The sequence below is a fragment of the Erinaceus europaeus genome, chromosome 17 (assembly GCF_950295315.1).
Source record: "Erinaceus europaeus chromosome 17, mEriEur2.1, whole genome shotgun sequence".
In the NCBI taxonomy this organism is placed as follows: domain Eukaryota; kingdom Metazoa; phylum Chordata; class Mammalia; order Eulipotyphla; family Erinaceidae; genus Erinaceus; species Erinaceus europaeus.
The window spans coordinates 11,149,501-11,176,283 of record NC_080178.1 but is presented as its reverse complement, the minus strand read 5'-3'; the positions used below and the strand labels follow the sequence as shown (position 1 = coordinate 11,176,283).

Sequence of the window (26,783 nt, the reverse complement as noted above, 5' to 3'; positions counted from 1 at the left end):
TCTTCCATCCGCTCACCAAGGTATATAAAAAGTGAAATTCCACACATTAGCCACAACACCTTCTACTGGTAAACAAATGCCACACTAAATGCAAAAACTGAGAAATACACAGCCAGCAATGATGGAAACATCAAATAATCAGACACAGACCTGAAAAAATATGACAGAGACAGAGTTCAGAGCCTCAGCTGAAGAATATAAGCTTAACATACAGCTTAACATAAATTCACGAACCCAGAGGTCATTCTACCAAAGAATTACAAAGCAACAACAACAACAAAGAGCTGCAGGATATGAAAGACACTTGGAATGTAGTTCAGACTGCAGAACCATTTTCTTCATTGCTTTATTTTGAAAGAACACGTACATTCACAGTAACTTCACTGTTTCTAAGTCACTGTGTTAGTGAACTGGGTCAGGACCTGGGAGATTCACACATAAGGAGAAACCTGAGTTATCAGTCATAAGACTAAACAATATGGTAATATATTGGCTTATATAAAGTATGAGTAGAGGTTTCATGCATGTGTGATTTCACTGCTCCTCAGCTGCTTGTTTTGAGGGAAAGAGAAAAGGAGAGGCAACATTAAGACACCAGGGCTGCTCCTTCCAGGTGGACTTGAGCTTGACTTGTAGACATGGCAAGGCATGCACCCGACTTGGTAAGTGACTCCTCAGATCCTTGAAGGACATATTTTTGAAGATAGACACAAATTTCACATATGATTCTGTGATATGAGACAGTGCCCCTGCCCCCACCTACTGCTTGAGAGTAGTTCTCTGATGGACTATGACCTTCCCTACATATGTGGGTCAGGACAGAGTTGAGTGAGAAGCCAGGCCATGTAAGCAGGGCTCAGAGTGGGCCTCCCACCAGACCAAGACCCCGAAGATCAGAGTTTTTCACCACATGATGGGGTAATGAAGGAGGAAAGCTTTCCAGAGATGATCCTTGTTGGACTACAGGTGATGGGGAATATGTTTTTCTTAGTTCTTATTCCGTCACTCAGGAGTCCTTTAATGCATAAATGAAGGTGCTTGATTGTAGAGCACAGCTCCACTCTTGGAAGATAGGCTGCTACTCAGATGACTGGTCCTAAAATGAGTGCAGCCTAGAATGATCCTGACTGTGACCACAGACAAACGACAGGGACTCAGAGGTTACACAGGCTTCTGTGCTAAATATGAATAGATATGAGTCTTAGGTCAGATTGAGGGGGGTTAACAGTGGTATTTATATACATTATTCATATTTGGGAGCAACTCTCTGCCCTAATCCAGCTATCTAGTCCTAGTCTCAACTCTACACAATCTTTCTAAACAATATTTTTAGTCCACTTGCATGTTAGCTATGAGACTCAGGCAAAAATTATGGAAGTCATGGGCCCCTTAGACAAAACAGACTGGGGGTATGGACCGACCAGTCAATGCCCATGTTCAGCGGGGGAGCAATTACAGAAGCCAGACCTTCTACCTTCTGCAACCCTCAACGACCCTGGGTCCATGCTCCCAGAGGGCTAGAGAATGGGAAAGCTACCATGGGAGGGGGTGGGTTATGGGGATTGGGTGGTGGGAATTGTGTGGAGTTGTACCCCTCCTACCTTATGCTTTTGTTCACTAATCCTTTCTTAAATAAAAAATTAAAAAAAAAAAACAAAAAAAAAACAAAAACAGACTCTGAGTTTCTTCCCACACGAGCATCCCCAATTTCATCTGCTCAGTGAAAACCACCGGGTTCCTGTTTATTAAACAATTTGTTCTGTTTGATATATTACTGTTCTTAGCCACCAAACTGCAAATGCTACTATGATTCCATCCTGATTTCCCTGGTCAGAAAACCTCACCGATGTGTTCCACAACCTCTCCTATCCAGATCCCTAGCCCACCAGGGAAAGACAGATACAGGCTGGGGGTATGGATCAACCTACCAAATATCCATGTCCAGTGCAGAAGCAATTACAGAAGCCAGATCTTCCACCTTATGAACCCCATAAAGAATTTTTATCCACACTCCCAAAGGGATAAAGAATAGGGAAGCTTTCAGTGGAGGGGATGGTGCATGGAACTCTGTTGGTGGAAACTATATGGAATTGTTTTTGTACAATCTTGTTAATCATTATTAAATCACTGATATTGTTTCAAAAAATGAATGTGTTAGAGTGCATGTAAGTGTGATAGTTGAGACTCCCTACAATCTCCATTTTAATCAGATCATGATAAACTTTTAGCTTGCAGATACTTTATTGAAATGAAAATGCATCTGAAGTTTCAACAGTTGTCTTGATGTTTGTAGATCAATTAACGGGAAAGAAAAATTGTGGTTATAGGAACCAACTTCAGTGTCTGAGCATCCTCTGGAGTCTGGGAGCCAAGAATCCATTGGAATGTCAGTAGAGTGCACACCAAAAACTGTTGTATTTAGTTGTCTGGAAAATGAAAGAAAACAAACATCTCAGACACAACAATTAGATTTTCATTCCTCTCTTATGAACTAGAATGTTGACAATCATTTATCCTCATCCTCTTTGGGATTTGTCTTCAAAGATCTAACATCCAAGGACATGGCTGCTAAATGTCAAATCAGAATGAACTCACCATTGTATGATTGTATGAACTGTCCAGGACATCTGCTGAGGTCAAAGGTGCTGAAGTTTCTAGATGTTTCCTCCACTATGGATCCCAGTAATGAGTTTTTTAAGTTTCCTGTTCTTGTACATATGTTATGTAGTAACTATGGTGTGTGGATTATCAAGTTTTAACTCAGTGTGGTTGAAGGAACAAGGGAATATGAAGAACAAGGGAATATGAAGTCACTGATTCCTGCCTAGCCTTGCCTGTCAGAGTCAGACACAGTTCACGTCATTCACTGAAGTGTTTGTGGGGTATTTATCTTTCCAAGTGTGTCATTTTTAAGAGGTTTTCTGTCCACTGGATCCATGAGTTACTGATGGAAAAGTTGTAAGTCTTTCAAAACATGTGGTCCTTATACTACTTGGTGGGTGTGCTCAAATGGGGAAGATAGATCACTGAAGCACACTAACTTAACAAACCAACCAACAAACATAAGAAGTAAACAAACTGGAAGACTTTGTGAGACTCTGGATTTTAATATTAAAAGGCTGAAGACACAGAATGTTGGTGGTGGGTGTGGCAGCAGTGGGGAATTATAACTGTAAATTTATAATCTTGTAAACAACCATTAAAACTAGGAAAAATATTTGTCTTTCTATTCCAAAAGAATAGCCTAATCTTGGGTTTTCAGAAATGTTCCCACCATTCCTAATTACGCTGCCTTGCTCAATAATCTTTTTTTTAAAAAGAAACAAGGTAAAACATGTAGCATGACGTATCACCTTCACCATTTTTTAATTCTTTAACATTGCACTTACTTTCATATAACCAATTTCTAGAAATTGTTGTTATTGCAAGTGTGAAATTTTCATATCCATTAACAACTCTTCTTTGTCTCACCCTTTGAACCTTGGAAGTCATGAGTCTACTTTCTATTTCAGAGAGACTGGCAATTAGAAAGCACATGTGAACACATTCTCTCCATATTTGTGCTCCTGTCACTGACTCATTTCATGGGTCACCATGTCTCCAGACTTCATCCATTTTGTTCCATCATCAAAATTTCCTGAGGTGACATGCATGTTAATCCTTATGCTATGACAGTATATCATAATTTTTTTTTACAATGGAATGCCTCAGATTGTGAGGAGTGGCAGTAAATACCAGAAATCCCTTCAACAAGTCTACTCAACATGACAAAGAATTGTTCATGATAAAACCACTAGATTTTGTTTTACACTGTGTCATGGGCCACAATGGAATCATAGCCATGCTGTATACTTGGCAAAAGCCCCCACAAGGATAAAGAATAAAAAGGCTTTCAACAGAGAGGACAGGATACAGAATTCCAGTGGGGGAATTATGTAGAATATGTACCCCTCATATCCTATGTTCTTGTCTATCCTTATTAAATCAGTAAAAAAAATAAGAGTAGCCAAGGATTCCAATTGGATGGGCTAATATGTCTGCATTGCTTGAAAGTTTATGGTTAACTGTTTCAAGTTAAGATATATCTGCCTAAAATACCAAAGAAACCAAGCTCAGTCCTTCTCACCAATATAAGCCAGAGAAAGCATTGCTTTGGTGGAAAAAAAAAACCCAATTATATAGAACCTTCTTTAAATAGTAATTTCTCAACAATATTGGGAAAAAAACTTCTGAAAAAAATTTATTGACTTTTTTGTGAAGAAAAAATCTAGTGTGCTGAGAATTCGAAAAGCTGAGGGACTTGGTCAGATTCAGATATTTTTACATTGTTGTAAAATGTGTGTGTGTGTGTGTGTGTGTGTGTGTGTGTACTGGGTACTTGAGGGGTTGGTAATGTTTTGGCTGTGCAACCTTTTTTCTCTTTTATATTCATCATTCAGTCAACACCCCACAAATTAAAGGGTACAACAGGACTGGGCCCCCAGGGACTCCCCTGGAGTAAAGTCAGCAGATTCACCACACCTTGGATTCACTGCAATAAAGTCAGACCTGCTCATCATTTGCTTCGTCAAGAATAGAGAGAATACTGATATGATGAGGAGCTGATGGTTCCCACTGATTGGTTCTTAAAGCATAGGAGAAGAGGAATTACCACGAATTCTTGTGAATTGGCCAGTGTCTCCTTTGATAGACTGTTAAACAGATGCTTCATTTTCTGAAAGGCGTTTTCCTCAGCATCAGTCTCTATATATGCTTCAAGATCTTTAGTAAACTCAGCTGGGGACACGGAGGCATCAATTGTCTTGCTAATCATATTCTCAATAAATAGGCAGCCAGAACCTAGGAAAAGAGCATGGGAAATTGGGTTCAGTTGTACATGTTTGAACCCTAAGTTTTTTAAAAAATTTATTAGAGATTTAATATTGATTTACATAATTACAAGATAATATGGTGCAAATCTGCACCGTTCCTGCCACTAGAGTTCTGTATCTCCATTCTTTTCACCGTAAGCTGCAACAGTTCTCTTAAAGTTGCAGATATTAACTATTCTTTCTACAACTATCTGTCTGTATTTGTATATACTTGTCCATTTTTCCATATGCAACCTCTTCCTTTTCTTTTTTAAAAATTTTTATTTACAAAAGGAAACACTGGCAAAAACCATAGAATAAGAGGGGTACAATTCCACACAGTTCTCACCACCAGAACTCCATGTCCCCTCCCCTCCCCTGATAGCTTTCCTATTCTTTATCCCTCTGGCAGTATGGACCCAGGGTCATTAGGGATGCAGAGGTGGAAGGTCTGGCTTCTATAATTGCTTCCCTGCTGAACATGGGTGTTGGCAGGTCAATCATACTCCCAGTTTCTCTCTCTCTCGTTCCCTAGTGGGGCGGGGTTCTGGGGAAGCAGAGCTCCAGGACGCATTGATGGGGTTTTCTGTACAAGAAAGTCCAGTTGGTATCATGGTAGCATGTGGAACCTGGTGGCTTAAAAAAAGAGTTAACATATAGAGCCAAACAAATTTTTGACTAGTCATGAACCTAAAGGCTGGAATAGTGCAGAAGAAGAGTTGGGGGGGGGGGTGTCTCCTTGTGTAGATAGTTAGTAGTCCTATTTTAGTTATATTCCAAAGAGCCCATGACTATACTAGTTTTTTTTTCTCCTGAGTCTGACATCTGATATGAAGGTAGATACAAGTCATTGTCTGAAGAGAGGATGCCATGGTTGGGAAAAAGGACCATAAAGCTGGATCAGGGAAGAGAGTAGCTCCCTAATATGGGAAAGGTGTATAAATATTGTTGACTGTAAACTCCATAGACTTGATGTTATCTCAGGCCCATATTCAGTTTCGGAGCCTATGTGACCTCTGCATTCCTGTAGATCTGAGTTCACATTCTGTGGTCATGAGTAGCAATGTTCTAAGCTGCTCCAGTTTCAGGACACATCTTCCTCAGGTGGTCTCTCTTCCTTTTCAAGTCACACTTACACTTATTACTACATCCAAATGTCCCTCCATTCCCCCCTTTTCTCTCTGTGTCCTGATGCTGTTGGAGTTTAGAGTCCTCTGGTCATCTTCCCCCTATAATTTCTTCCCCATTGGGAGGATGGGCCAAAATTACGTTTGGATGAGCCCCAATTTTGTCTACAGGCAATGCTTGTCATTTTCTTAGATTTTATGGAGATACACAGACAGAAAGATACAGTGATTGGTGAGAGTACACTCAGGATATGGAATTTCCTTGAAAGTTCGAGATGTCTACCCCACATTTCCCCTCCTACGAATGAACACTCTGTAACCATGGTGAAGGAGGCAGCTCTGGAGTTGAAATGCTCTGACTTAGTGCAACACACCAAATGCAATTTGCTCTTTCCTTGTACAGAATTATGCTATGTCTCACGGTTATCCTTCCAAGCATGAGGGAGGCTTTCACAACACTGAAGGCATCTTGGGTTTAGAAATAACGCAGGAACTCTGTGGATGCTGAGTACTTTCTTCCACACAAGGAGAAAAATGAAAGACTTCTTCAGGAAGTGATCTATGGTGGTCACCTGGGTTGGAGTATTTTTCTGCATACACAAGAGAAGGGGTTTGTTCTTGGCACAGCAATATTAATTCAGTCTAAGTATGTTTCCTTGAATACAACAGCTCCTACTTCAAGAACAAGTGAAGTAGGGCCAGTGAAACCACACACTTGGATGGTGGACTGCTTAGTTAGCCATGTGTGCAGCTCAGGCTTGAATCTGGCCCCCACTGCATGGCAGCAAATTTTGGTGCTATAATCACTTTCTCTCTGTCATGTCACTCTCTCTCTCTCTCTCAATAATGAAAAAGAACCAATGAGGGAGGACATTCAAAAGAGCCCAGAGCTAGGACAAAGCAGGCCAGCTGTGGCATGTCTTTTTCCCTAAGGCTTTTCCTCCACTGAATCTCCCTTTCAGGATTGAGACGTTCAGGGTTGTGAGGTCTTTTTTCCAGTCACCCTTTTCCAAATAAAAAGTCTCCAGATGTGATCATAGGGAAAGAGTCAAATCAGTTTTGCCAGTGGACTAGAAATAATCTGCTGTGGCTCCTTGGAGCACACACTACAACCTGTTCCTCTCTCTTAGAAGTTTCCTCTTTACATGGAAGGAGATTCTTGGCGACTCTCCTTCAGAAAGTCCTCTGCACATAAAGGCAGGGATGTCTGAGACCATTACCTTCTTGCCCCCAGTGCAATACCCAGTTCAGGTATTTATCCTTGTTGGTTAAAGTCTCATCCTTGTTGGTTATCACGGAATCTGTGATGATGGTGATGACTGTCCTGAATGGCAGGAGACACCAGGTGAAGCTCAGTGCAGAGCCAGAACCTTGGGGAGTCTCTCTCTCTCTCTCCCTCTCCCCCTGCCCCTCCCCCTCCCTCTCCCTCTCCCTCTTCCTTTCCCTCTCCCTCTCTCTCTCTCTTTCTCTCTCATATGAAACATAAGATATATGAATGTTCTCAGTCTTTGTCCTTTGTAAACAACTGTATGCATGTATATATTTTACATGTTATATTTTATATCATATATTTGTTTCCTAAAAATTATACTACACACTTTTCTGACACAGAAAATTTTATTTTACTGCTCCAGTATATTTGTATATTGGGTTGTTTCATTATTCTAAAAGGTATTTTCCCCATTTGACCATAATTCTTAATTTATTTAGATGGATTCCACAAAGCATATTTTAAAATATGTACATTTTAGGCATGTTTTTATTAAAAAACATTAAAATTATCTCTAGTGATGATGTAACAGTTAAACTTCCTAGTTCTTTCTTTCTTTATATAAATTTTTTATTTATATATTTTTCACCACTCCCATCACCAAAGGTCTGTGTGCCCGTCCCCACCCCCACAGATAACCACTGTAGTTGTCTCACATTCTTAGAAATAGGTTGGCAATTGGTTTTTTTCTCATTTGCACACTTCATGTTCCATGTTCCACATGAGTGAAAGCATTTTAGAGTTGTCCTTCACCTCCTTACTTGCTCCACTAAGCATAATCTTCTCCAATTCCATGCACTTGATCCCAAAGACAGAACATCTCTCTAGAGGTCCTGGAAATTCTGACAATTATTAGTTGTCTGACACAGAGATCTCTTACACCGCAGCTGTTTGCCCGGGTGTTCAGTGATTGGGAATCCTGTGCAGGGGACCAGAGGGCTCCCTTTTTTCCAGCCCACCTTCCCAGTCAGGACTCACCTGCAGAGCAGTAAAGGGGGAGGGCACTGAGCATGAACACAGTCACCAGCTTCATGGTGGAGACAGCAGATGGTGGTGACTGCTCTCTCCAGTGTGGTTTTGAGGTGAGCTCCAGAGATCCTCCTTTTATTCTCCTGGTCCCCACCTTCACCTCTCCAATAGAGAGAGAGTGAGTCACAGAGTCCACATGGCTGTGGACCAGGTTGGACAGAGGAGCTAAACAGAATCCAGTCCAGCCTACACTCTGTTCAAATCGAAGGACTCAGAGTACTTCCTCAGTCAGTTTTGGATCTGAAAAGTAGAAGACACACAGCCTTTGGTAAAATTAATGCCAAATTGCTTATTAAATAAACAAGCAAACGACCATAGTGCAAGCCTGTTTTCAGTGCTCTGTTTTATTATTGAGACTGTCACTATATCTCCTCCTTTTGCTTCTTTTTTCCTTTCTTCCTCTTGTATCTCTTTTCTGTTTTTATATTTGTCAAAGTGCAAATAGCTTCCTGTCTGTGGCCCTGTCTGTTCCTGCTGTGTTAGCTGTCATTAGATGTGTGACACTACATCGCACCTCTAGGAAGCTGACTTCCACAACCGTAGACACTTTATTAAGTTGCGTGGAGTTTGCAAATAATGCCTCAACTTTCCAGTACATTTTTCATTTTCTTCTTTTTCAAACAGAATAGGTCAGCGAAATATGTCAGTGTTGTGGGGCCAGATGGTGGTGCAGCTGGTTGAGCACATATGTTCCAATGCACAAAGACCTGAGTTCGAGCCCCTGATCCCCACCTTCAGGGGAAAAGCTTTGTGAGTGGTGAAGCAGGGCTGGAGGTGTTACTCTTTCTCTCTGCCTCTCTATTTCCCCCTAGCTACTCAATTTCTGGATGTCTCTGTCCAATAAATAAAAGATAATAAAAAAATTTTAAATCAACAAGTAACTCAGTATTGCTAATTACATTATAAGACTATAAATTCACTTTGATATATTCTTTAGTATCTTTTGAGACCCTTTTTGTTGTTTCCTGAATGATGTCAGTAAGTGCAATCATTGCTCAGTGGAGGTAGTGGTGATGGGAGGATAAAGATAGTTCGAGACAGCAGTAGATGTGGATTTGAATTTTGGCAGCAATACTAGTAGTGAAATGGGTTGGGATAATCATAAGTACAATTATTCTTTTATTGCTTTCCTCACTTGTAAAATGATTAAATTGCTTTCATGTCCATATGTGTAAGGAGGACACAGGAATAATCAAATTAGTAAAGATAATATATAATTGAACTAATTGGTCATTTTGTATAGCCAGTCAGCCACCGGGGAAACATAAACTATGCCACTAAATTATTAGAACCGACCAAAATTTTCCTGTTACTAAACAGAAATTCATAATATATGTGTGAAAGACTCACATATACAGGTGTTACTACCCTATATCATGGACTTTCGTCTATGTCTAGGTTCTGTAACTTTGTTAGGACGTGCATCACCCAAAATAGAGCTAAGGAGTCCTAGGAGCTAGGATAGGCATCACCAGAGTATAGAAGCTGGCGATTGACATCCCAGGCCTTGATTCTCTGGACACAATCCAAAGTGAAATATATCACTGGTTGCATTGATCTGGTTTAGATCAGTAGATGCAGTATCAAATAGTAAGTTAGGATATATATAATACATATAGTATATAATATAATACATAATGCCTAATATATAATATATGTAATATATAATATATACAGTATAGATAATATATAGTTAATATATATAAGAATATACTTCTTAAAGTAAAAGTGCACAGTGACTTCATAAGTGTAATAATCAAGTAGAAAGACCTAAAAAAGGCAACATAAAGTACTCAATAAAATATTTTCTACTTACATCTAGATATCCTCCTCACCTTCTTACTTTATTTCTCTCAATCACTGTAAGTCTAACCTTGTCAGATAAAGGAAGGACTACAAAAGCTGGATCGAGGCAAGAGACCAACACACTTTAATGATGGCTCTATTGGTCACTACCAGACTACCCTATCATCTGTGGCCCTAGTCAGGGAATACTTAGATTCCCTCATACATATGATGGGCCTCTGACAGATCCCTCTCTCTACCATCACTGGTCATCTCCATCAGGAACAATATCATAAGCCCTCTTGTGGGCCTCTACAGGACCTTGCTCTCAATGTAGAATAACAGTGGTAGGAATTGCCCACTGTCCAACAGGAGGCTGGGTCAACATTCTCTGCCATTAAGGGAAAACTAGGTCTGAAATGAGTGTACCCTAGAATGCTCCTAGCTGTGACCATGGAATTGGAGCTGAGACTGACAGGAATGCAGAGGCTACACAGGCTCCTTTGCTAAGTAAGAATAGACATGGGCCCTAGGCCAAGTTGATGGGCTTTATAGTTAACGGTATTTATATACTTTTCCCATATTTGGGAGCAACTCTCTGCCATGATCCAGCTCTCTAATCTCTTTCTCAACTTTGACACCGTCTTCCCAAACAACATTCTTAGCCCACCTGTGTGTTAGCTGAGGGGGTGAGGCAAAAACTAGTAAAGTCATAGGCTTCTTGGAATAAACCTAAAATAGATTGCCTAGCTTCTTTCAATATGAAGACCCTAATCACCTCAGCTCTTTTACTTTAGGTTCCTGACTATTAAACAAATGGTTCTGCTTTATATCTTAATGTTTTTCAGCCAGCAAGTTGCAGGTGCTACCATGATGCCAGCCTGACTTTCCTGGGCAGATAACCTCACCAATGTGTCCTGGATCCTCACTTTTCCAGAGCCCTACCCAACCAGTGAAAGACAGAAATAGGGTAGGGATATGGATCAACCCGCCAATCTCTATGTCCAGCAGAGAAGCAGTTACAGAAGCCAGACCTCCCACCCTCTGCTCCCCATAAAGACCTTTGATCCATACTCCCAGAGGGATAAAGAACTAGGAACCTTTCAGTGGAGGGCATGGGACACAGAACTCTGATAGTAGGAATTGCATGGAGTTGTACCCCTCTTATTCCACAACTTTGTTAATCATTATTAAATCACTAATAAAAAAAATCTGCTACTTACTTCCTAAGATTAGGCAGCGATAAATACTCTCAGAGTGGTAAAGAATAGGGAAGCTATCAAGGGAAGGGATTGGATATGGAGCTCTGAGGGTGGGCATTGTGTGGAAATGTACCCCTCTTATCCTGTAGTCTCCTACATATTTCCATTTTATAAACTTAAAAAAAAGGTAATCCCCAGGGCTGGAGAGACAACTTAATGGTTATGCAAAAGACTCTCTCTGATGCCTGCAGCTCCTAGGTTCAGTTCCTAGTATTAATATAAACCAGACCTCACTAGTGCTCTGGCCTTTCTCTCTGTGTCTTTGTCTATATATTATTTTTATTAAAATATATGAAGTAAAAATATTTTTGAAAGGAAAAAAAAAGAATCCACAGAATCAAGTTGACGTAGAGTTGAATAGACATTGTAAATCTTGTTGTGTAAAATCATGAAGCTTTACTCAGATAGAAAAGGATTTAAAATCAACAGAGCCATTAGTCTTGTTCCTGAAATAAACATTTAATTCTTGAAATGAATCAACTGTTCTTAAATTATTCCATATATTCAGAGCCACTACCATTAGAATCCTAACAGAACTCTAGGGTTTATTTTGGTGTTGAATTTGAATTGCTGTTTCTGTCTTTCAAAATGTGAACTGATGTCATTGGTGAACAATGGAGAGGAGCCAACATGAGGTCTAGAAGACCTGGGCTCGTGCTCAGCGTCAGAATGTTCTTCTTCAATATTTTCATGTGTTACTAATAGTGCGCTACAAGATCGTAAGATTACATTGTGTAGTTACACACCACACCTACCACCAAAGGTGTGTCTCCCTACCCTCCCACTTCTCAAAAATAAGCACCATATTCTCACAAGTCTAGCTAACAGTATGCTTGCTTCTATTTTCTTTTTACATTCCTATTTAATCTCTTTACTTATTTCACTAAGCATAACCACCTCCAGTCATTGACATGCCCCAGTGGTACCTCTGTGAGCTTGCATGACAAAGAAAACAATAAGGTCCTCTATTAAGTGTATGTCGGTAGAGTCAGCTCTAATTTTTATGAGTCCAAATGAGAAAATTATCAGTCATGGGACCAAGAGGAAGATCACTTCTTTCTCAAAGTCAAATATCAAACTGAATCCAATTGATTCTGTCAACAAGGAATGTTTATTTATAAAAAGTGTCTTCAAACTGTCTTTAGCTCCATTAACTCCTTTCTCAGTTAAGATAATTACCTTAACTTAGTGTCTGATTTCACACTGTTGAGTCTCTGTGAATTATGCCCTCGTGTTTGGGGTGTGGGATGTGTGATCCCCTGGAGCTCTGGGTAGCAGCAGAGCACCTGCTGGCACTTTTGAACACCTGATGCATGGATCACTGTCACCCTATAATCTGTGAGCTGAAAGGGAGTTAGTTCATGGCCTGAAAGAGTTCACTGGGGAACCAGGATTCTATGAGGGAAAGTTCCCTTCACCTTGTTTCCAAACTCTTGCCACTGTTTAATAATCATCCTGTGATGTCCAAGTTACTTCTGTGTCTGCCTTAGGGAGAAAGTGAAAGAAACATTCAATATTGCTTGATTTGTTTCAGAATTTCCTGTAGTAGTTTCTCTTTTTAAGTGTCCCAATAGTTTTATTTCCAAGTAATTTCATTCTGTGCTATTCATGATTCTATTAACTATCCCACTCCCTTTTCTTCTGCTGCTTAGTAGCCACAGTTGAGACAACACTAGACTGGTGGGCAGTAAAAATCTTTCTGGGGAGATAGCATCATCCCAGATGTGCAGGAGGAGAGAGAGAGAGTTAGTTCAGGAAAATGAGCTTTTCCAGGCTCTGGTCTCAGATTTATTTTACCAGACACAGTCCCATTATTTAAAAAAAAAAAAAAAAAAGCAAGGTCCATCTATTCTATGTTTCCAAGAACCATATCAAAAAGAAAGATAAACAGAAGTTTGGGATAAGAGGCTGGGACAAGGTATCTCAAGTCAATAGTGCAGACAAATAGGCAGGCAAAGCTATTCTTTTTTTAAATTTATTTTTATTTACAAAAAGGAAACATTGACAAAACCATAGGATAAGAGGGCTACAAATCCACACAATTCCCACCACCAGAACTCCATATCCTATCCCCTCCACTGATAGCTTTCTTACTCTTCATCCCTCTGGGAGAATGGGCCAAGTGACATTGTGGGATCCAGAAGGTAAAAGGTCTGGCTTCTGTAATTGCTTTCAAGCTGAATGTGGGAGTTGACAGGTAAATCCATACTCCCAGTCTGCCTTTCTCTTTCCCTAGTGGGGTGGGGCTTTGGGGAATCAGGGCTCCAGGACACATTGGTGGTGTTGTCTGTCCAGGGAAGTCTGTTTGGCATCATGCTAGCATCTGGAACCTGGTGGCTGAAAAGAGAGTTAACAAATAAAGCCATATAACATATAAAGAAATTGTTGACTAATCAGGAACCTAAAGGCTGAAGTAGTGCAGATGAAGAGTTGGGAGGGGAGGGTCTCCATTTTGTGGATGGTTAGTAGGCCTATTTTAGTTATATTCTAAAGGGCCTATGACTATACTAGTGTTTTGGTTTTTTTTTTCCCTGAGCCTGAAATTTGATGTGCAGGTGGATCCAAGTTATTGTCTGGGGAGATAATGTCATGGCTGGAAAAAGGACCAGAAATCTCGATCAGGAAAGAGAGTAGTAGCTCCCTAATATGGGAACGGTGTATAAATATTGTTGACTAAATCCCCATCGATTTGTTCTGATCTGGGGCCCATATTCAGTTTAAGAGCCTATGTGACCTCTGCACCCCTGTAGATCTGAGCTCACATTCTGTGGTCATGAGTAGGAATGTTACAAGCTGCCCCAATTTCAGGACACGTATTCCTCAGGTGAAGCATAGAGTATATTGTTCATCCTTCCTTTGGGGGGGGGGGGTGGAACATTCTCTACTGTTGTTGAATCAAGTTGAGGGAAGGTCCTATAGGGATCCACAATGGGGTCTATTTTGTTGTTCCTGATAGAGAAGATTGGTAATATTGGGGAGAGGGATTTATTCGAGGTCTAGGCTCATCATGTGTGTTTGGGAATCTTATGACTCTCTGACTAGGGCTCCTGCTGGAACAGCTATTCTAATATCAAATAAAATAGACTTTCAGTCAAAGAAGTTGAAAATATAGAACTCCGTAGCAGGGCTACGGAGCAGCAGCAGCTGTGTTTCTCTCCTCTCTTCCTCCAGGTCAACTAGGAATTCCAAAGGAGTCCACCTGGGACCACAACAAGACAGAAGTAGAACAACTTGAGGAACCCACCAAATCACCGGTCAGTGCAAACACGTGTGGCTTAGGGACAGAGAGGAGCCTAGGGAGAGATTAAGTGGCTGGTAACAGTCTGACAGTTTACCAGTTGAGACACCACCACCAATCTGTTTCAACAACAAGGGGATGGCTGAAAGGAGGACAGGACTCCCCTGAGACTCACCAAACACAACTGTGAGTGTCCATTGCTACTGACCTCAGGATGTGGAGCAGCGGCAGTGGACAGAGAACTAATGAGGAAACTCAGGAGAAGATCTATACCTTGGTGGCCTAGTGGTGGGGCTGTGAGAGTCTCTTTGCATAACCACTGGATTATCTCTGCCCCACCCTGCTTTATCTCTTGGTCAGGAGTGAGGGTTTAAGCTAAGAAGCCTACTTATAGTATAAAAGCCCTCAGGTTCCCATAGCCTGCAGGGAAGAAAAAGAATAAAAGAAGCTTTTAAGCCACTAAATTCAGATGCAAGTAATAGCTGGTGAGAACCTGGAATCATATGCAGAAGAGTGCCAATGAGTAGAGGGATGATTTAATGTCCATTTATGGAGACTGGGCCACCTCAATCTCCTTGTCCCCTAGAAGTTACCACAGCTATGTTTCAACTCACCTGCATCCATCTAATGACTTGAGATGCTAATATGTATTTAGAGGCAGAGCAGGTACTATGTTAGCTTTCCTGCTGTCTACTTGGATCCATTTTCAAATTCTAAACTTTATACAACTTGACAGTATGAGAAGCCTGTGGTTCAAATATTTCATCTCAAATATCTGTGCCAGTGCATATATTTGCCTTGCTATCTCCTCCAGGGGTTCGTGATCCAGTGAATAATTTCCCACCCATTTTCATGACTACTAGCTCACTGCTTCCATCATACATGTGAGTCTTTGCTATTGAACTTTTGATAATGTATGTGATGCATGGACTTATTGTGGAGTATTTCCACTACTGAAATAGTAATATGCGTAGGGGGAGTCAGGCTGTAGCACAGCGGGTTAAGCGCAGGTGGCGCAAAGCACAAGGACCAGCATAAGGATCCCAGTTCGAACCCCGGCTCCCCACCTGCAGGGGAGTCGCTTCACAGGTGGTGAAGCAGGTCTGCAGGTGTCTATCTTTCTCTCCTCCTCTCTGTCTTCCCCTCCTCTCTCCATTTCTCTCTGTCCTATCCAACAAAGACAACAACAATAATAACTACAACAATAAAACAACAAGGACAACAAAAGGGAATAAATAAATAAAATAAATATTAAAAAAAAGTGATATGTGTAGGTTGTATGTACATGTGGCTTCACTCTTTTAGCCACTTTTTCATTCAGATAGAGAGGAAGAAGCTGCCATGTGCCTGGTTATGTTGGCACTATGATGGTGAGCTCTCTCTCTGTGGCCTAGTCATAGTCTTTTTTTCAGGCTATGGTTAGTCAGTATAATTATCTTTCAACTTTTTAAAAAATTTATTTTAAAAAGGATACATTAACAAAACCGTAAGATAGGAGGGGTATAACTACACACAATTCCCACCACCAGATCTCCATATCCCATCCCCTCCCCTGATAGCTTTCCCATTTCTTATCCCTCTGGGAGTATGGACCCAAGGTCATTGTAGGTTGCAGAAGGTGGAAGGTCTGGCTTCTGTAATTGCTTCCCTACTGAACATGGGCATTGACTGGTCGATCCATACTCCCAGTCTGCCTCTCTCTTTCCCTAGTAGAGTGGGGCTCTGGGGAAGCAGAGTTCCAGGACACATTGGTGGGGTTGTCTGTCCAGGGAAGTCTGCTCGGCATCATGCTGGCATCTGGAACCTGGTGGCTGAAAAGAGGGTTAACATACAAAGCCAAACAAATTGTTGAACAATTATGGACCTAAAGGCTGGAATAGTGCAGATGAAGTGTTGTGGGTACTCACTGCAGACTATTGTGTACTTCTGCTTTCAGGTATATATTTTTCCCTAGTTTATGGGCACGTGTGAACATATGCTCTATCTCAGGGGACCTGGTCTATATCTAGGTTTTGGGACTTTGCTAGGAAGTGAACCACCTGGAATGAAATTAGAGAATACTATGAAAGGAATGGCCTTACCCGAGTAATGAAGCTGAAGGGTTGTCATTCCACACCTGAAGTCTCTGGACACAGTCTGAAGTGAAGCATGCTGAGGTGGCACTCGTTGCATTGATTAGGTTGTGATTGGTGGACGCAATATTATTTGATATGAATAATATTGAGAGGAGCATGCAGGAAAGTGCACCCCACCCTAAGGTTCCAGGACTGGGGGAAATATAGGCTCTATAGTGGAAATGTGAGGTTCCTGCTGTCTTAGGGTTCAAGAAGACAGTAGATAGTTATTGTTATCATCACATTATTTAGTAATTGGGTTAACTTTGAAAAGTCCCTTTGCTAGGATTTGCTGTATAATACTCAACATCTTGTATATAGCTGTGCCACCGGCTGCTTCTATTCTCCCTGGTCTAGGCTTTTGAGAGATTCAACATATCACAGACTCAGCCTATGTATTAAAAAGATTTAGTCTGTGCTTTAAAAAGTTTGAGACATACAATCAATTTTTCCCCTCTCATATTAATTAAATAGTGACTTATCTGACTACAAATTAATAAGAGTGTACATAAACATCATTCCCACCACCAAAAGGCTGTGTGCCATCCGACCCCCCCCCACCACACCCCCACTGCCCTGGGAACCGATTGTCACCCTTACCCTCCCTCACCCCAGGGTTTTTACTTTGGTGCCCTAACCTTTCAACTTTTTTCATTATTTTGTTTCCCTTTCTCCCCTTTCCTTTTTAACTTTCATTTATGGTCTCTGATCACAGCAGAAGCTTTCTAGCCCTATTTCCAACTCTGACACTATCTCCCCAGACAATACCCTTAGCCTACCTGCCTGTTAGTTGTTGGGCTCAGGCAAAAATTAGTAAAGATATGGGCCCCTTGGAGTATACCTAAAATAGAGCTACAAGCTTTTTCTACAATAGAGGCCCTAAATCTCATATGCTTTAATCTTACTCTTAGGTTCCTGATTATTAAACAGTATGTTCTGCTTTATATCTTAAGTTGCAGTTGCTATCATGACACTAACCTGACTTTCTTAGGCAGACAACCTCACCAATATATCCTGGAGCCTCACCTTCCCAGAGCCCTGCCTCACTAAAGAAAGATAGAAACAGTCTGAGGGTATGTATCGCCCTGCCAACATCCATGTCCAGTGGAGAAGCAGTTACAGAAGCCAGGCCTCCCACCTTCTGCACCCCATAATAATCCTGGGTCCATGCTTCCAGGGGGTTAGAGAATAGGAACGCTTCCAGTGGAGGGGTTGGGATGTGAATTCTGGTGTTGGGAACTGTGTGGAGTTGTACCCCTCTTATCCTACAATCCTGTCAATCATTATTAACTCAGTTTTAAAAAGAAGCTTTTGGGAGTCGGGCGGTAACAGCGGGTTAAATGCAAATGGCAGAAAGCATAAAGACCAGCTGAAGGATCACAGTTCGAGCCTCCAGCTCCCCACCTGCAGGGGAGTCGCTTCACAGACAGTGAAGCAGGTATGTAGGTGTGTTCCCCTCCTCTCTCATTTTTCTCTGTCCTAGCCAACAACGACATCAATAACAACAACAATAATAACTACAACTATATAAAAAAAGAAGCTGTTTATCGATTCTCACTCTAGAGTTTGCATATGCCTACTATGATAGAAAAGTGGGTGGGTTCCACCTCATAATCTGGGGTCTTAGTTAGGGAATCCTTGGATTTCCCTATACATATAATCAACCTAGACCTCTAAAGGGTCCCTCTGTCCACTACAGAGCACTGGGCGTGTCTAGAAGGTCTAACTGCCCTTGTGCTTGGCTTCTGACAGCATAGAAATATCTTCAGGGGAGCCTGGGTATATTATCAAATACTGAAGCCCTGCTCTGGCTGCAGGAAACTTTGCCTCCCTGCCCCACCACTTCCAAATTGGGTAGAAACTCACGACCAAAGCTACAGTGCCACCTGGTGGCCAACAACAATAACAGCAAATTAGTACACTCCATCAGAGGGATCAAGCCCAACACCAGGACTCCATGGGTGAGACCACAGATAGCCCGAACTGGATCAGGTCTTATTAGAGAAAGAATTTTGAAATGTCCTCACAAGGAAACCTCTTCTTGTTTCTCCTTTCCTGTTCCTCGTCCTCAGACAGATCTTCCTCCTTCTGTTTCACTTCTTCACATTTTCTTCATTTTACTTTTGCCTTAAAAGGCAAAATATGTACCTTAAAGGAAAGTGTGCAATAATTTGCAGTGTGTTAAAGAAAAATGAAGCAAGAAAGTAGCAAGAACTAAAAGGTCCCCTTACAGTACCTAGTGAAATAGTTTCTACTTAGACCTAGATGCCGTCCTCACCTACCTCCTATGACATGTCCCCCAATCGCTCCAAAGCTAACCCGTCAGACAAAGTAAGGACTACAAAAGCTGAGTAGGGGAAGAGACTGGCAGACTTTAATGATGACTCTTTAGTCACTACCAGGCCACCCCATCACCTGGGTCCCTAGTCAGGGAGCCCTGGGATTCCCACACAGACATGGTGGGCCTAGACCTCTAACAGATCCCTCTCACCACTGTTACTGGTCATCTCCATCAGGAACAACATAAAGGACCCCTTTGTGAGCCCCTACAGGACCTTGCCCTCAATGTGAATCAACAACTGTTCCATTCTCCAAAGGGAGGGTGGGCAACACACTCTACCTACTACCCAAGTAAGATGGGTCCTGAAATTAATGCAGCCTGGAACATTCACAATGACCCTGGGTCCATACTCCCAGAGGGATAAAGAATATGGAAGTTATTAAGGGAGGGGATTGGCTACAGAGTTCTGGGGGGTGGGCAGTGTGTAGAAATGTACCCCATTTATCCTATAGTCTTGTCAATATTTCCATTTTATATAAAATAAAAAATTGGAAACTTCTTACTTTCATATTCAGTGTTTTTAAAAATGTGTTTATAAAGTAATAAATAATAATATTGTGTAGAGAGAAAATGATTGAGAGGGGAGGGAGATAGAGAGAGAAAGAAACAGAGAGAGACCTGCAGCCCTGCTTCACCACTCACGAAGTTTCCTCCTGCAGGTGGGGACCAGGGGCTTGAACAGGTTCCTTGGGCACTGCACTGTCTGCACTTGACCAGGGGCATCACTGCCTGGCCCCTAGGCTACATTCTCATGAAAATCTAAAGCCATTGTGCTCAGACTGAAGGTGAAATCTTCAGTCTTAGGAACCAAACTCTACTTTGATCAACTTTTGCTTCCCTAGTATTTTTAGGACTCTCCCTCTAAACCATTTTAATGAGATAATCAAACTGTGACTTTGCTCCCAAGTATACTGAACATAATGTTGGCCTACAAATTGCCTCCAACCCTAGGGACACTGGGTCTTCTTTCCAGATTTAAAAATCCTGACTAGAAACCACGGATCATTTCCTTGGCCAGGCTTTGTCAAACCTCGGTAACTCTGCACTGTATCAGCCCATGAGTAGGGTGATGATGTGCTGTGTTGTCTAAACTGGGGAGCTTGAGCGTCAGGGGAGGGGTCAGCAGTGGATGGACACTAGGACAACAATATCAGTCAGATTCCCCTGAGCAGTCCCAGTTGTATGACCACCCTCCCTATGAGTGAACTTTCTCCACAGCTGTAGAAAATCGGGCAGGTAAGGTCAAGTCATTAACCACACAGTAAGTACACTTGTGAGTAGAAAGATAATGTCAGAGGGAAACCCAAGACAGGGTCTTCTATGTCCATGTATGTAACACCAACAATGGCCCAGATCCTCCAGCACAGATTCCAATTGGGGTTTCTCATAGAGCTGGGAGATCTCCATCAATCTTCTTCTCCAGCAACCACTGGAAGCCAGTCCAGGAGGCTATGCCATTTCTAGTTGCCCAAGTTATTCGTTGTATAGTGAGACATGAACCAAGTTGGCTGCCTATTGAAGGAGTACTAAGCTGGAAAGAAACTGTGGGTTCTAATTTATAGAGTTCCCCTCTGACACTTATGGAGTGATAGAATGGGACTGTCCACACGGATGCTCATGTATGTTTGTGGAGCCTTGAGATAATCTGGAGGGTGCATAGCCCAAGGAGCTGGTGAGTGCTGTAGACATCAGCACTCATTTTGAGTGTGCAGAGTCACAGAGAGACACCTCAACATGGAGCCCTTGTCACTGACCCAAAATGAAGGCGCATGCAGACAAACAAACTTCAATGAATACAGTGGACCTTCTATAAGGGTGCACCTCGACGATGAGATGCGACCCATGCCATCTGGATCACAGGGACATCTAGTCAGTGGAGTCTTTCACTTACAACTCAACCTCGTCAGAGGCTGACCTAGTCATGATATAGGTTTATGTGAAATGCACGACTGACCACTTAGGTTGTGGGTATCCTTCAGTCCATCAATACTAACCAAAACATTTTAATTCCCCTCCCTCCCCTCCTGAGTATGTGAAATTGATCAGACAATGTAGAATTATTCCTGACCAGCTATTTCCTCGGATGATTCCAGCACTGAGGCTCCCACGGGTAACTTGCCTCTGGACCACAGTGGTCTGAATGTTGGTCATATCCTAAAGCTGTGTCCTGATAAAATCTCTGCCACCGAGACATTCTTTGACAACAACAAAACAATCGGAGAAGTGTAAAGAGAGCCATTTATTGAAGCAAGATGTTGACACTTGTTGCATTTTCCACAGAAGATCAAGTGATCTTTGAAAGGACAAGGTGTATGAATAGACTTCTTAATTCTTTACACACTCCTTAAGTAGTCTTCCCTGAAAAGGACAAGAATAAAAGAGAACAGTGATCAGTAATGCAGCTCTGGACATGATATTAAAGCCAGTAATGCTAGAATATATATTTATATATCTAGATATGAAGTGTATTCTAAAATCCAAAAGGCAGCTGGAGGGGCAGGTCAAACGGTGGGACCTACAGTGTGTACGATTCAGAATTTGCAGTGACTGCAATGAGCATGAACGTGTACAGTCATTTCCACCACCTGACTAATTACCTCTGAGGAGACCCAAAGTAAGAAAAAGGATTCTTCTGGCAGAAGTAGAGTGATGGTGGAGACAGAATCACCCAGGAATATTTTCTTTGATGGCCTGGAACCAAGGACTCATTTCGTTTTTTCACTTGGAGTGAACATTGTCTCAAGGAAGGGAATGCTTGGTAAGTAGTGTTTGCAGAGTGTCAACTTCACATGTGGAATTCAACCCAAGACACATGAACTTCTCAGCATGAGAGAAAGGATGCTTGTGGATATTTTCTGTGGGAACTCATGACCTAAGCGAGTTGGGGGAGACCTGTATACATCTGACTCTTCCTAGTGGTACAAGGTAAGTATGGCGATGGCATTTGTGAATGCTTGGGGTATGCAGAGAGGGTCCATATGCACTGGCTCTGATAAGGCAGAGAGTAGTGTTTGAAGATGGAAGGTAGACAGAACATGTGCTGTGTGGCCTTGGATTTACAGGAGTTATAGAGGCCCAAATGCTGACAGAGGACGTGATGGTTCATCTCTCCCACTACCAACCTATTAGGAGTTCCCAGGGGAACTATGGCCGAAGGTGAGAGGAGATGCAGGGAGCATAGGCCATGTGCCTTTACCATTATGCCTGGGTCCAGTGATCCTCTCCCCAGACAGTGTGAAATATATATCCGGGCAGGGGCAGTGAGCTGAAGGGGAAGGACATACCCAGACAGAGGCCCTGTTCAGCCACAAAAGGCTCGGAGTGTGGGCCATCACTGTCTACCTTGTACACATGGCTCACCCATCAGACCTGAGTGGCATGCAGGTCTCTCCCACCTGTGTCCCATAAGCTGCTCATGGGTCTCCCTGCTGGCCATGTAGCAGAGCAGAAGCAAAACAAGAAAGAAATTACCACTATCTTCATACACAGAAGTTTCTCCTTGGTGGTCAGCACATCAATGGCATCTTTCGCTTTCATTTCAGCCTCAAAAACCTCTTCAGATGGATCAAATAATCTAAGTATTCTTGCGAACATAGGTTTTGGAGCCAAGAACATAGCGCCTATTTCTATAGGAATCGCTGGGCAGATTGTTCCCGCACTTACTGTAAGAGGAAAAAAGGAAGCTATTGTTGATGCTGTTTTTTATGCCTATCAACTAATCCTAAGGTCTCTCCTGTGAGCCGTAGTCTGTGAAGTTCAATGCAGAGAATTTACTGGCACAACATAGGAGGCAAATGGGGAGGAAATGTCAGTCTTTACCAACAATAATTTGGACATTTTGAGATAACTGTACAAGAACAAAAGTTGCATCAGAATTAGTGTTTGGCACAGTGGACAATCACATCATCAAGGCAAAGATGCCACATATGTTGTGCTGATTTTCAACGATGCGCACCTGAGGCATTGGTGCTATAATACAGCACATCAACTCACAAAGTGAAAACAAGAGGCATGGCCATGGAATAACAGGAATGGAATCATCTCCTCCAAAAACATCAAAGAAATACAACAAGAGACCCAACTGAAGTTATGATCTACAGCTGAGGGTTCTGCAGCCTCAGGTGGGTGCTCGCATGTGAAGTTGGGGCCAAAGGGACATGGGCTGAGGAACACTGAAGTCAGGTCAGAGCTGGCTGCTCAGTGCTGAGCTGTGCCATTTTGGCGATATTGCTTTAAGTGCAGCAAGCAATGAAGGTTGTTTTGAGGGCCAGAAGAAAAGAGAAAATGGAAACAAGTTAGCTGCGTGAAGAGTGAAGACATGCAAAGTTCTTGTTGAATGAATGGTTGGGATTCACCTAGAATCAAGTCATCACCATCCTCATCATGGTACTATTTCTGCTGCAGTTGCTGGTAGTATTCCTAGAAACTCAGCACTTGTAAATTTCACCATCCTTACTTATTCTGAAGAGGCCATGGGAAGATTTATTCTTCAGAGACTCAAGGAGGACTGACCTCAAGGCACAGAGGTCTCTCTGATACACTTCTCGGCATTTGTTAGGAGCAATTTATGAGCCACGAAGCTGCATATTCAACTGGCATGTAAGAAATGAGAAGGAGAAATCTAACAACTTCTGAATATCTCCTAGAGGCCTGGACTAGAGTCTTGGCATCTTAATTGTATGCCACTGTGCTATAGTTTGATAAGAAACTGTACTTACCTTCACAGCAGTAAAGGGCCAGAGTGACCAACAGGACAGGCAGGAAGAGCCTCATGGTTAGTTGTTCCCTGAGATTTCAGCTTTGAGAAATGATGAGCACTTAGGAGCTGCACTCAGGAGCCTGGGGGATCCCAGGGATATTTATGCCTGGGGAGCCTTATGGGTCCTGCCAAGATGGACATGTGATAGGCCACAAGGCTTGGCTTCCCAGCCTCATTTCCTCATGAGGTCTGGTGGCATGCACCAGTGTCATACATGGGCTCCAGAGACTTGGTCCCAGTTCCCATGACAGACATTGTTGCGTCATACACCTCTCTTGTGTAGGCACTATCGAGATTGTAGTTTGAAAAATATGTAGTCATTGAATCATGTGAGCTACACCTGGACTTTTAGCCTAACACAGACAGGATGTGCCTGGTTTTGTATATTTAACTTAGCACAGAGCCTGGCACAGAGAAATGGAAAAGCAGCTGTTCTCTGAATAAATATGTAACTTATTCAGAGTGATCTCTGAATAAATATGTAATTTATTCAGACAATAAATAAATATTCTTCTGATGCTTCAGATTTGAAGTGTGAACAAATAAGCACTGAACTTGGTGAGGGTGCCACTTGGTGTACAGAAATACTATGCGAGGCCTCTTTTTGGGCAGTTCATAGAGAAAGCTTGAAGTAGTGATGCTAGTTGTGAAGGAAATCAATGGTTTTTAGGACTCCAGGGAAAACAGTACATAGAGGAAGATTACATGCCCTAACTATTAATTTCATACTCATATTTAAAGTTACTAAAGAATCACAGACTTAAGTATTTTTATCATTTATATTTAACTTTTTTTTTTTTGCCTTCAGGATTATTGCTGGGGCTCCGTCCCTGCACTCTGAATCCACTGCTCCTGGAGGTAATTAGCTCCATTTTTGTTCTTGATGTTGTTGTTGTTGTTGTCATTGTTGCTACTGTTGTTGTTTTGGATAGGACAGAGAGAAATAGAGAGAGGAGGAGGAGACGGAGGTGGGGAGAGAAAGGCACTTGTAGATCTGCTTCACCACTTATGAAGCAAGCCCCCTGCAGGTGGGGAGCAGGGGTTCTTATCAGGATCCTTACACTGGCCCTTGTGCTTCATACCATTGGCTTAACCTGGTGCTGCCACCGGGCCCCCATATATTTACATTTTCTGTTTAAATGAGATCACAGCTCAGGTCCGGCTTATCATAGTGAGTGCGACTGAATCTGGATCTTTGGAACCTCAGGCATGAGATTTCCTTTGTATAGTCATTATGTTATCTGCCCCACCGATAATCATAGACTTGTCTGTAAACTCCAAATTGATAAATGAAGTCCCCTTTGCTTTGCCCTTTCCATGGGGTGGATGACACTTCTTGATCCATCAAAGTTCCCATATTAGACAGACACACCGACAGGGAGTCCTTCTCTGCCTCTGCCCATCCTTGGGCAGAACACTCTATAAAACCCAGTACAGGGCATGTAAAGTCTATGGAAAAGCTTTGGGAAGTGTTCAGATCATGGTAGAGAAACTATTTATGTACCTGCTGTCAGGAAGGATGTGTATACTTCTATCAGAATGCCAGTTTTGGAGGAGTGAAGTGGAAGAACACACAAGGGGAGAGAGAACCACGTAACTATGTGACTTGCAGGCACACATCAGGGAGCAGGTTATCTTGAGAAAGCAGTGCAACAGGAACAGGAAGGCTGTGAGGGCAGAGAGACAGGAAGGGAAAGGCAGGTACATTTACCACTTTACAGTGAGTAATGCTGCCGGAATGGAAGAGTGAGGGGGTGACACATCTAGATATTTGGTCCTGGGGCCAGGTGATGGTGCACCTGATTAAGTGCTCACATTACAGTGCTCAAGGGACCAGGTTCAAGCCTCTGGTTCCCACCTGCAGGGGGAAAGCTTCAAGAGTGGTGAAGCAATACTGCAGGTGTCTCTCTGTCTCTGTCCCTCTCTATCCCCCCTCCCCTCTCAATTTCTCTGTTTCTTTCCAATAATAAATAAATAAAACTAAAAAAAAAAGAGAGATAGATATTTGGTCCCTATGCTTTCTTGCTATGCTTCCGGTATCCAGTAAAATAACATTTTCACTTTTGTTAGTATGGTCACTGCCTAAAAAAAGGAAAAAAACATAAAAATTAAAAATTATTAATAAGGACATGGACTAGTAAGAGCACTTGTCCATCTTTTGCTTTTGGCTGTCCCTCAAAGTCCCAAAATAGGATTGACAGTCAGTCAGGCTCATCTCTGAATATGTAGGCAGAATAATCAGATCTAGGATCTTAAAGACAAATCACAAGCCCATGTTCATAGCAGCATTAGTCACAGTAGTCGAGAGTAGAACCACACATATCCATCAACTGTAGACTGGATGGATTAACAGTGTCCTGGGAAGGTATACTTATGGGAAGAGTGTTCATTCTTATCGATGAAGAAACCTTATAACAAGCTCTGACACAGAGGATTCTTGGGAAGTGCACTACGTGAAATAAAGCAGGTACAGCATGAGAACTACTGTGTGATTTGACATGTACACCCTCTATGGGATAATGAAGTTGTCAGAAACAGAGAGCAAAAGGGTTATTCAAACAACTACAGAGAAGGGGAATGAAAATCAAGCCATTCAGATCACATATGACAACAACATTTTTTTCTCCATCTCTTTTTCTATCTGTTTATTTTTTTATTTAAACTGTCAGAGGATACTTCAGATATATAGTTTAATACAGAGCATCTGTGAACTTAACAAATAGATTCTACTAAATACTTCATAGTAGATTTCTTTAATTTGTATTTATTTAGTTAGCGTTTTTCTACTTTCTTTTTCTTTTTCTTCTTTCTTCTTCTTCTTATCCTTTTCTTTCTCCCTCTTTTCTTTTCTTCTCCTTCTTCTCCTTCTCCTTCTCCTGCTCCTTCTCCTCCTCCTCCTCCTTCTTCTTCTTCTTTCCTTTCTGGGAACTTTCTGTGCTCTCTATTTTTTTCTTAAGCTGCTCAAAAATAGCAACTATTAGTGAAAACGAAGGAAAAGAAATAAAACT

At 41.9% G+C, this 26,783-nt stretch overlaps 2 protein-coding genes across 2 annotated transcripts; both read right to left on the bottom strand.

Annotated features, from left to right (window-relative positions):
• Positions 1–2,222: 2,222 nt before the first annotated feature.
• LOC103116501 (mammaglobin-A-like) lies at positions 2,223–8,381 on the bottom strand. The gene is made up of 3 exons (XM_007526397.3): positions 8,226–8,381; positions 4,652–4,839; positions 2,223–2,426 (listed from the first exon to the last, which is right to left on the bottom strand). The coding sequence occupies exons 1-3, from the start codon at positions 8,278–8,280 to the stop codon at positions 2,388–2,390; spliced, it is 282 nt and encodes a 93-aa protein (XP_007526459.2). The 5' UTR covers positions 8,281–8,381; the 3' UTR covers positions 2,223–2,387.
• Positions 8,382–21,236: 12,855 nt separating this feature from the next.
• On the bottom strand, positions 21,237–23,882 carry LOC132534031 (uteroglobin-like). The gene is made up of 3 exons (XM_060177456.1): positions 23,735–23,882; positions 22,488–22,678; positions 21,237–21,374 (listed from the first exon to the last, which is right to left on the bottom strand). Exons 1-3 carry the CDS (start codon positions 23,787–23,789, stop codon positions 21,342–21,344), a joined length of 279 nt encoding a protein of 92 aa, XP_060033439.1. The 5' UTR covers positions 23,790–23,882; the 3' UTR covers positions 21,237–21,341.
• Between the last annotated feature and the right edge of the window lie 2,901 nt (positions 23,883–26,783).

What these genes read in the sequence shown, in the direction of transcription:
- LOC103116501 (XM_007526397.3), bottom strand. Translation starts at nt 8,280, where the DNA reads ATGAAGCTGGTGACTGTGTTCATGCTCAGTGCCCTCCCCCTTTACTGC. An exon ending in CCCCCTTTACTGCTCTGCAG is followed by an intron (nt 4,840 to 8,225) that starts GTGAGTCCTGAC and finishes CTCTTTTCCTAG; the next exon opens with GTTCTGGCTGCCTATTTATT. An exon ending in CCAATTCACAAGAATTCGTG is followed by an intron (nt 2,427 to 4,651) that starts GTAATTCCTCTT and finishes TTCATTTTCCAG; the next exon opens with ACAACTAAATACAACAGTTT.
- LOC132534031 (XM_060177456.1), bottom strand. Translation starts at nt 23,789, where the DNA reads ATGAGGCTCTTCCTGCCTGTCCTGTTGGTCACTCTGGCCCTTTACTGC. An exon ending in GGCCCTTTACTGCTGTGAAG is followed by an intron (nt 22,679 to 23,734) that starts GTAAGTACAGTT and finishes TTCCTCTTACAG; the next exon opens with TAAGTGCGGGAACAATCTGC. An exon ending in TTCTGTGTATGAAGATAGTG is followed by an intron (nt 21,375 to 22,487) that starts GTAATTTCTTTC and finishes TGTCCTTTTCAG; the next exon opens with GGAAGACTACTTAAGGAGTG.